Genomic DNA, 10,491 nt, shown 5'->3' on the forward strand with positions numbered 1-10,491 from the left:
GGGGGCTCTTGCTGCAGCCTTACCCCGGGAAGCACCGTCACGGACGTCTTGCCCCCCAGGTTGAGGGTCCGGCCGTCCCGTCGAATCAGCAGGTTCAGCCCCGGAGAGCCAGACTCTCCACCTGTCCAGACAGAGAACAGAGGGAGGGGCTTCAGAGCAGGGAGGAAGCTGAGACACCCCCACCCCTCCCCACCAGCCAAGGGGGCAGCAGGGAGCACAGAATGGCCGGCTGGGCTGTCGAAGACCCGGGTTCCAATCCTTGTTCGACTGTGGAAGCCCCCTGGGTCTCCTGAGGCCAGTCACTGCTTCTCAGCCCCGCCTACCTCACAGGGTTCTTGTGAGGAAAAAGCAAGGGAAGCAAAAAGGAGAGTCCGCCTGAGCTCCTTGCAATGAGGGCAGGATAGCAATTCACTGAGCGAAAAAAACCCCCACGTTTCAGTTGCCATGAAGCAACACACACACACACACCGTCCCCACACTGGCTGTTCTCAGACACACCCACACCCACACACAAATCCCTTCTTGCTTGCCAGACCTTGAAGGCTGTGCCCCCAGTGATCCGCAGGCCCAGAAACAGGACCATGGACCTTGGGATCCCACCCATGGGAATGGGCATGATGCCGCCCCTCCCCCACTTTGCCAATGAAGCCTCCGGCACCTCCGCCATCACCTCCGGCCCACCCCCTCACTCCAGAGGCGGAGCGAGGGGAAACTACGCCCGAGGCACGCACGCCCCCTGCACTCCTGCCGTAGCCTTGCCCGCCCCCGCCCTGCCACACTCCGAGAACGCCCCACTACGCCCCCGCAATAGCCCAGCCACACCTCCACCACTGCTCCGTCCAGGGCGTCGCTCCCCCCAGTCCCGTGGGCGCTACGCCATTGCCTCAATTCAAGTATGAGCAAGTGGCCAGTGGGCCTGTTCCCTCTCCTCTCCCTCTGGGTCAAGTTGCCCTCCACTTCCTGGCTGCCATGACATCATCAGGGCTTTGGGGTTCACCCTGCCCCCACCTCACCCTTGGGCCAGACCCAGACGTGCCACGGACTGGATCAGCAAGCAGGACACGCACTCGCCCATGGAAGGGACACCCTTGGGAAAGCAGAGGGCACCGAGACCCACAAAGCCCCTTGCCCCCAGGACTCCTGGCTGCGTCCCCCCCCCAGACACACGTGCCCCTCACCTTGCAGGCCGTACGGCCGGAGCGCTCGCCGCTCGCTCAGCACCGACAGGACCATCTCCTTGCGGAACTGCAGCTCCCGCTGGACCCCGTCCCCACCTCGGAACTGCCCAGCACCCCCAGTGCCTCGCGCCAGCTCAAAGCACTTCAAGATCACAGGATACCTGGAGGAGGCAGGAGGAGGGGGGCTCACCACCGCCACGGGGGCCTGACACCCCCACGCCCCGGACAGGCAGACCCATGGAGACGGGAGTCTAACCACCACCCCCGCCTCCCCTTCTCACTGAACACCCAGGGCTGCAGGCACCCCGGGAGAGTCAAGGCCTTCAGCCCACACTTTGCCCAGTGGCAAAGGACCCCACAACCAGCACGATGCAGAAGATGCAGCTCCACCCCACTGCAGGTACTCAAGAGGGCCACCCCAACCACCCCCAGACAGAGCTCCACTCCAGCTGCAGGCAGGAACGCTGCCTACTCCGCCGGTAGCCTCCCACCGCCTTGGATCCCCCCAGCTGCACTGGCAGCTGGGTCCCCACCAGTGTGGCCTTCTCCCAGAAGCACCCACCGCTTCTCCAAAATCTCTGGGTCAGTGATACGGGTGTTTGTCATGTGGGTGTGCACCCCGCTTCTGCCGTGCCAGCCAGGACCCGCCCCGGACCCCCCGGCCACCGTCTCGTAGTAGCTCACGCACTCGTTGCCAAAGGTGACGTTGTTCATGCATCCCTGCAAGAAGGGAGACACGGAGGGTATTATTATTATTATTTATTATTTATTTAATTTAGTATACCGCCCCATCCCCGAAGGGCTCTGGGCGGTGTACAACATAAAATCATATATAAAATCATCAAAATACACTTCTATAAATAGGATAAAAGCAGCAGTTATTTCCCAAGATCGGCATCTCACTTAAACTCAGTCCTCCTGGAAGGGAGGGGGGTCTAGATGATATTAAAGACCCATGGATCCCAGGGATAAACCCCGATGGTATTGGGGACCCATGGAATGGGGGGGGGGCACACACACTCAGCGGCTGGTCTCTCCAAAGGCCCGGTGGAACAACTCAGTCTTGCAGGCCCTGCGGAAATCGCCAAGGTCCCGCAGGGCCCGGACAGCTGGAGGGAGAGTGTTCCACCAGGCAGGGGCCAGGGCTGTAAAGCCCTGGCTCGAGTGGAGGCCAGCCGCATCATCGAGGGGCCAGGGATCTCCAGTAAATTGGCCTCTGCCGAACGCGGAGGTCGAGCCGGGACATATGGGGTAATGCAATCCCGAAGGTACGAGGGTCCCAGGCCGCGTAAGGCCTTAAAGGTCAGAACCCACACCTTGAAAATGATTCGGAATTCGACTGGGAGCCAGTATGAAGGTGACCACCACCCCCCAGTCCCCCCCCCCCCGCCCAGTGCTATAACCCCAGACAGCCCATCACGCCACCAGCCGGCAGAAACAGAGCCACTGGAAGAGCCCCAACCCGGGAGTGGGGGGGACCTGGCTTTAATCTCAGCATTGTCACTGGTCCGTTGATTTGAGTGCGTGCCCTTGGCAGGGAAACGAAGGGGAGGCATCGAACGGTGCAGTTAATCCGCTCGGAGAGGCTGTGGGGCAGGGGTGTCCACCTCTGGCGCTTCAGGTGTTCATGGACTACAATTCCCATCAGCCCCTGCTGGCATGGCCAATTGGGAATTGTAGTCCATGAACATCTGAAGCGCCAGAGTTGGACACCCCTGCTGTGGGGTAAAAATGTTCCTTCTCTCCCCCCCCCTGCCCCGCCCCGCCCAGTAGGGCCCCTGCAGTCAGCCCTGCAAATGTAGGCAGGAGGCCACGGCCTGCCACAAGAAACAGGGACTCTCAAGCAAGGAAACCCGGCCCTGGGCCCCCTGCGGAAGGGCACTGCCCACACGCAGCTCACGGCGGGAGTCCAGGACCAAGCAAGTGCCGCCCCCTTTTTGGCAACGTCTCCCAGAAAAGCCTGTTGAGGCAAGCAGCGGCATCGCCTTTCCTCCCGGGGCGATACACCGACCGGCCCCACCCCTCCTGAACCGCAGAGAACGGAGCCCCGCGGGGCTTTTCCTGGCTGGGGAGGGGCAGCCAGAAGGGTTTCTGGTAAACGATTACAAAATATGTACTGTAAATATAACCTCGAGAGTGCCTTTATTATGATACAGATAGTTAGTTGATAACGTATTAGTAATAAGAAATTGGATTTTGAAGGTGAAGTCCCATAAATAAATAAGCAAGTAATAATATAAGATAAATAGACAAGAAACACGATTAATGTGTTTCACCTTACTTTCTCTCCCTCTATCTCTATTCTCTCTAATCCTCATCCCTTTATGATAACCTCACAGTAACTCTCTTTCTCTTCTTTCTCGTTACTTCTACCCTTTTTTATCTTTCAAAGATGTGATGTAATGTGAAGAATTTATTAATTTATAGAACTACAACTGGATTACTTATTTTAATCATCCTATTTGCTTTCTGTAATCTCTTATTTGAATTTAATAAAGCATATTTATATATATTAAAAAAGAAGGATTTCTGGTTGTCTTCAACAACAATCCCTTCCTTTCGCGCTGCTCTGTCTTGCGCAAGTCCAGACACCTGTTTGCACCTGACGAAGCCAGGCATAACCGGCCTGCGCCTGCTCCACTTCTGACCCCAACCCTTCCCCCCGGCATCTGCCCCGACAAGCTCGGGGCCACCCTCACCTGAGACGCGGCACACGCCCCGAAGGCCCGGAAGATCACGTCAACCACCCGCTGGGAGGTCAGCACGTTGCCCCCCACCACGGCAGCGTCCACGGACGGGTCGAGGATGGAGCCCTTGGGGATGATGGTCTTAACGGGAGCCAGGCAGCCCTGCAGGGAAGAGAAACGCCAGGCAGCAGGCGCCCCTCCCACACACACACACTGGAGGCAGGAGCAGCAGCCCCACCCGTCTGAGGGGCTCTATGGCCACAGCACGGACCCTCGCGGCAGGAGGCTCTTGGCGGGTTTCTCCCCACTGCTCAAAGCAGGCAGAAGATTGAAGTTTTGCTTGATTTTTTCTCAAGAGCCCTTCCCTCGCCACCCCCTGCTCCCACCCTTTCGGCCCCCTCACCGGAGAAGCCCCAGTGCTGCCCCCCCCCCGCTCACTTGGTTGAGGGGGATGTCTTGGCCCACCATGCAGCGCAGGCAGTAGATGAGGGCGGAGAGGGTGATGGCCCGGGGGGCGTTGCAGTTCCCGTAGACCTCGTGGCCAGATCCGGTGAAATCAAACACGGCCTTACCCTGGGGAAGGGGGCACACCGGAGATTCTGAGGCCCCCGCCCCAATTCCACCCTGGAAGCAACCAGCATGCAGTATCCCCAGCCCAGGGATCTCCCCCCCCCCCCACTCTTTCTGAGTTCCAGGCCCAGGACGGCCAAGTCCCCATGGCGCACCTCTTGGGGGTCCACAGCCACCTTCAGGCGGATGGGGGATCCGTCATCCATGAAGTCCTCCGCCTCCACCGTCAGGGGCCGGCCTGGCTCTCCCCGTTTCTGGGCAAAGTCCCGCAGCATGTCCTGAACAGCCACTTCTGCATTGGCCTGGGGGGCGGAGGGAAAGGAGGGAGGTGTGGGGCCAGCAGAGACACCCTCACTTGCCCCACAAGCAGAACCAAGGGGGAGGGAGCAATGTGGCGAGCTTGCTTCCCTCGCCCCCCACCCTCAGGCTCCCTCCTTACCCACAAAGGCCAAAACGCACGGGTCCAACTCCCACCCCACACAACAGCCGTGAGGGCAGCCCGGAAAACAGACGGCCCCAGACTAGGACAGGCCAAGAAGAAGCCCTTCCCCACTGCCCAGCACGGGACCGCCAGTGGAGGCGCAGCTGCCGGACAGTCCACCCGTCCACCTCATTTGCGGGTGCTGCGCGCCCACTCCTGCACCCGGAAGAAGAAGAGTTGGATTTCTATCCCCCCTTTCTCTCCTGTAGGAGACTCAAAGGGGCTTACAATCTCCTTGCCCTTCCCCCCCCCCCCCACACACAACAAACGTCCAGTGAGGAAGGTGGGGCTGAGAGAGCTCCAAAGAACTGTAACTAGCCCAAGGTCGCCCATCAGGACTGTAGGAGTGCCGAAACACAACTGGTTCCCCAGATAAGCCTCCACAGCTCAAGCGGCAGACCAGGGACTCATACCCGGTTCTCCAGATCAGAGTGAACTTGCTCTTAACCACTGCGCCACGCTGACTCTCGGTCTGTTGCTTCCCACCCCAGCAGGTGTCTCACTGAAGGGAGGAAGGGTCAAGGCCCTCGGAGGAATCCGTCCTCCCTGATTGAACTCTGGGGTGTATGGTTTCAGGCAGAGCACCTGGGGGGGGCCCCTTATGGGAAGGAGAAAGGCCCCCCCCCCCCATACACACGCTCCAGTCCCTGGCAGTTAAAAGGACCAGGCGGGGGGGGGGGATGTGAAGGCCCCCGGGGAGAATCGCTGCCAGCCGTGACTGTGCCTTCCAAAGGAGCCCCCGATTTCACACACAGCCTGTAAAAGTTGGGCTTGGGGGGCAACAAAGAAGCCCTCAAGAGAAGGACCAGAAGCGGGAGCCTGATCCCCCGTCAAGAGAAAAAGGTGTCCAGCTGTCCAATCCAGACCAAGAGGCTTCAAATCCAACAGGAGAGAGTTTAACTGGGCGCTTGGGGAGGAAGTGGCAGTGGTCCCCCAACCAGGGAGCCCCCCCCCACCTCACCAGACCTTTCCCAAAACTCTTTGAGGCCTTTTGCATTCCAGAAACCTTTACGAGTTTCTCTTCCCACTTGACAATTAGAGGTTTTAATGGCGTGTACATGTGGAGCTCTGCATCAACCGGGCTGCGTCAGCCAACGCCACTTCTGGGGTTTCCCCCGCTAGTTCTGGCCATTTGAGATGGGTGGGGGTGGGGGGGGGGGTCTTTCTGCAAAGCTTTCATTCCTTCTCTTGTGTTTTCTTACAGAAAGCCACTGTGAATATCTTAAACTGCAAATACAGACCGAGAGCAGCAGTGGCGCAGGAGGTTAAGAGCTCGTGTATCTAATCTGGAGGAACCGGGTTTGATTCCCAGCTCTGCCGCCTGAGCTGTGGAGGCTTATCTGTGGAATTCAGATTAGCCTGTGCACTCCCACACACGCCAGCTGGGTGACCTTGGGCTAGTCACAGCTTCTCGGAGCTCTCTCAGCCCCACCCACCTCACAGGGTGTTTGTTGGGAGGGGGGAAGGGCAAGGAGATTGTCAGCCCCTTTGGGTCTCCTGCAGGAGAGAAAGGGGGGATAGAAATCCAAACTCTTCAAACTCTTCTTCCTATTCCAACACCCACGGACACATTTGATTTCTCAAACGCAGCCAAATGATGATCCCGTTGAGCCGCTCTGAAAGGGAACGAGAAAGGAGCTCCCACACAGAAAGATTTTGCTCAGACACAGGAAGCCTTTCTGCAGCATTTGAGGGAGGCGGGTCAAATGAGCCTGACAGAGTAGATGAAAGTACATTTGGTGAAGAATTTCCCGTTTCTGATAGGGAATATTGATACGAAAGGCTTTTGCCCAGCACGCTCCGCCAGCCGGGCTCTCGAGATCATATCCACACAGCAGACGACGTCCGAGAGAAAATGAAGGAGGACAAGGACTTTGCAACAGGGCAACATGGCAAACAACCCCCAAAGCCCTGTTAACGGCATGACGTCATCAGAACGTAAGAAAGAGCCTGCTGGATCAGACCAGAGTCCATCTAGTCCAGCTCTCTGCTACTCACAGTGGCCCACCAGGTGCCTTTGGGAGCTCACAGGCAGGAGGTGAAAGCAAGGGCCTTAAGAACATCAGAAAGAGCCTGCTGGATCAGAACAGAGTCCATCTAGTCCAGCTCTCTGCTACTCGCAGTGGCCCACCAGGTGCCTTTGGGAGCTCACGGGCAGGAGGTGAAAGCAAGGGCCTTAAGAACATCAGAAAGAGCCTGCTGGATCAGAGCAGAGTCCATCTAGTCCAGCACTCTGCTACTCGCAGTGGCCCACCAGGTGCCTTTGGGAGCTCACCTGCAGGAGGTGAAAGCAAGGGCCTTAAGAACATCAGAAAGAGCCTGCTGGATCAGAGCAGAGTCCATCTAGTCCAGCACTCTGCTACTCGCAGTGGCCCACCAGGTGCCTTTGGGAGCTCACCTGCAGGAGGTGAAAGCAATGGCCTTCTGCTGCTGTTGCTCCCGAGCACCTGGTCTGCTAAGGCCTTTGCAATCTGAGATCAAGGAGGATCAAGATTGGTAGCCATAACGTCCCATGATGTCCCATCATGCAGAAGAAGACGATGCAGCGAAAGCCGGCTGGCGCTGACATCATGGCGGTTCTTTGTCTGCAGTGCCGTCCCCTGCCACAAGCCCACCCTCTCGCGCCGTTCAGTGCGTGGCTCAACCTGCCTAACTATATCGTTTGTTTGTTTTTCACTTTCTCAGTGATGCAGACAAGTCAGTCGAACTACTGCTTTCTCACACACACCACAAACAAACCCACCCAAGACCCAGCAGCCGTGCCGAGTGCCCTTTCAAAGGAGTTCCTTGTCCACGGTATTATGGGGTCACGTTCAGGCCAAGGAGCTGCCTGGAAGCTGCTCCCCCCCGGAGGCCAACTCTGCCCGCCTTAGCCAGCCGGGGGCACCTCGCTCTTCCCAGGAGGTGGGATGGCGTAGCCTTCCCCTGGGCCAGACTGAGGACCGGCTGGTGAGAGGGCACTGTTTGGGTCTCAGGAAGAAGCCATACGGAGTCCCACTGAGGGTCAGCGACATTTCCACGGGAGGGCTACTTTTCAGTTTGCCTTTGGAGGAGGAGGAGGAGGAGGAGTTTGGATTTATATCCCCCCTTTCTCTCCTGCAGGAGACTCAAAGGGGCTGACAATCTCCTTGCCCTTCCCCCTCACAACAAACACCCTGGGAGGTGGGTGGGGCTGAGAGAGCTCCGAGAAGCTGTGACTAGCCCAAGGTCACCCAGCTGGCGTGTGTGGGAGTGCACAGGCTAATCTGAATTCCCCAGAGAAGCCTCCACAGCTCAGGCGGCAGAGCTGGGAATCAAACCCGGTTCCTCCAGATTAGATACACGAGCTCTTCACCTCCTGCGCCACTGCTGCTCCTTTGAAGAGAAAGCTGCAGCTATTGGCCGACAGCTTTGCCTTCAAGAGGCCAAGTCTGGAGACTCTGGGCTGGCCCCCTGGGCCCTCCTTACCTGGATGTGAGCCATGTATGCCTGCACCACCTCCAGCCCATAGTGACCAATCAGCTCGTTCACCAAGTGGATCCCCTTCTGATTGGCCGCCACCTGAGCACGTAGGTCGGACAGGTTGTCATGGAGATTGCGGGTGCCACTACTGCCAGGGATCCGCCCTGGAGCCATCAGAGCCTCGGTGACCTCTGCGGGAGACAGGGAGATCAAAGGGACCCCAAGATCCACCTTGTGCCCACTCTATGGGACACAACACAGGGGTGGGCGTCTGAGCCTCTGCGTTTCAGGGACACTCTGTTCAAGAGCTTCTGAGGGCTGGGCCTGCAGCCATCTCTCCCCCAGCCCCGTCCCTGGCCCCCGGCCCCCAAAGTACCCACCCTCCTCTTGGAAGATGCCATCCTTGACTAGCTTGAAGGAAATGAAGACAGCCCCCTCCTCCTGCAAAGACTGGGAGTGCGGGGGCATCGAGCCCGGCGTGATGCCCCCAATGTCTGCATGGTGCCCCCGGCTGGCCACGAAGAACACGGGCCTCGGCTCTCCCGGCCAAAAGACCTGCGATCGGACAGAAAACCCGCTCACGCCAAGAGCACACGCAGCCGACTCAGCACAGCAACCAGCCAAGTTTCTTGAGCACCCATCCCCCAGACCTCCGGGGGCACAGCACCAGCTCCAAGCAAGGGCTGGCAGAGCAGGAGACCTGGACAAGAGGGCACTCTGGCATCCAGGCTCAGCCCCACATCGCCCTGCCCCATACCCGGGGTCTCCAGGCGGCTGCACAGAGAACTGCTCCGGCAGTCAGCAGCTTCTGCCCGGTTCCCTTTTGCACGGCAACACACCAGCTCACCGGAGTGATGACCGTCAGATCGGGCAGGTGGCTCCCTCCTGCGCACGGGTGGTTGCTCAGGATGACGTCCCCCTCCTGAAGATCAGAGCCCAGGTTCCGGATCTGGAAGGGCACCAAGGGAGGCCAATTGGCCATGCTGGCAGGGGCTGATGGGAATTGTAGTCCATAACATCTAGAGTGCCAAAGGTTCCCCACCACTGGCATAGGCTAATCTGAATTCCCCAGATAAGCCTCCACAGCTCAGGCGGCAGAGCTGGAAATCAAACCCGGTTCCTCCAGATCAGAGTGCACCTGCTCTTCACCTCCTGCGCCACTGCTGCTCCTTCCCGAGGAACCAGCCATACAACACAGGACCTCCCCCGCCACACAGTCAGTAGTAAAGGGCGGGCTCTCCTAACCTTTTTGAGCCTGCCTTTGGAAATCTGACATGGGGGAGGGGCATGACCACCAAATGGCCACTGAAGGAGGCCGGCACCAACCACAAAATGGCTGCCACAGAAGGCGGAGCCACACGCAGAGAGGAAGCCCAAGTGCAGAGCAGAAGAGGGGCAATTAAAGAATCCGCAGGGAAAGGGAGGGGAGAGAAAACAAAGCAAACACCAAGGGGGCAGCTGCCCCTGGAACAAGATGTTGTCACTCAGCAAGACCTCTGCCTGGCCTCCCACCAAGAAAGGTGTTGCGGGGCACCATGTTGGAGACCTTTGGCATGGAGGCCAGCACCCAGAGCCCCGGACCCTCGGTCCCCCACCTTCCTGGGCAGATGGACAAGGGTACGAGGGAACGCTGCGTGGCCGCCTCCTTACCTGAAATTGCACCGTCTCTTGCATGGCCCCCAAGTGGACCGGGATGTGAGGGGCGTTGGATACGAGCCCCCCCTCCGGGCCAAAGAGGGCGCAGGAGAAGTCCAGCCTCTCCTTGATGTTGGTGGAGATGGCCGTACGCTGCAGGATGCGTCCCATCTGCTCTGTTGGGAGAAACAAGGTCACGGAGGGACCCCCCCCTGCCCACGAGCGCCACGACCTCCCTCCAGCCCGCCTCGGCCGCCACGCTCACCCGCGATGCTCATGAAGCGGTGGGAGAAGATGGAGAGCTGGATGGGGTCAACCTGGGGGCCGACGGGCTGGACCCCCCCAGAGCCCACCGTAATGCAGACGTCGCCAAGGCGGGTCACAGCCGCCGTACAGCCCGGCTCAACCAGAATGGTGCTGGGGGGGCAGGAGAGGAAGATGTCACCCCGGCTCACAGCCAGCGCGGTTGGCCCCCCTGGCCCTCACCTCTGCCCCCCCC

At 59.0% G+C, this 10,491-nt stretch overlaps 1 protein-coding gene across 1 annotated transcript; it reads right to left on the reverse strand.

Annotated features, from left to right (window-relative positions):
• Positions 1 to 6: 6 nt before the first annotated feature.
• LOC125424911 (5-oxoprolinase-like) lies at positions 7 to 10,409 on the reverse strand (the record flags this gene model as incomplete). The annotated part of the gene is made up of 11 exons (XM_048482347.1): positions 7 to 121; positions 1,179 to 1,339; positions 1,741 to 1,898; positions 3,878 to 4,027; positions 4,304 to 4,438; positions 4,591 to 4,737; positions 8,364 to 8,548; positions 8,738 to 8,912; positions 9,205 to 9,306; positions 10,008 to 10,168; positions 10,258 to 10,409. Coding segments are annotated over 11 exons (1,641 nt in total), but the record flags the coding sequence as incomplete, so codon positions are not given.
• Between the last annotated feature and the right edge of the window lie 82 nt (positions 10,410 to 10,491).

The sequence above is a fragment of the Sphaerodactylus townsendi genome, unplaced genomic scaffold (assembly GCF_021028975.2).
Source record: "Sphaerodactylus townsendi isolate TG3544 unplaced genomic scaffold, MPM_Stown_v2.3 scaffold_1458, whole genome shotgun sequence".
NCBI classification, from domain to species: domain Eukaryota; kingdom Metazoa; phylum Chordata; class Lepidosauria; order Squamata; family Sphaerodactylidae; genus Sphaerodactylus; species Sphaerodactylus townsendi.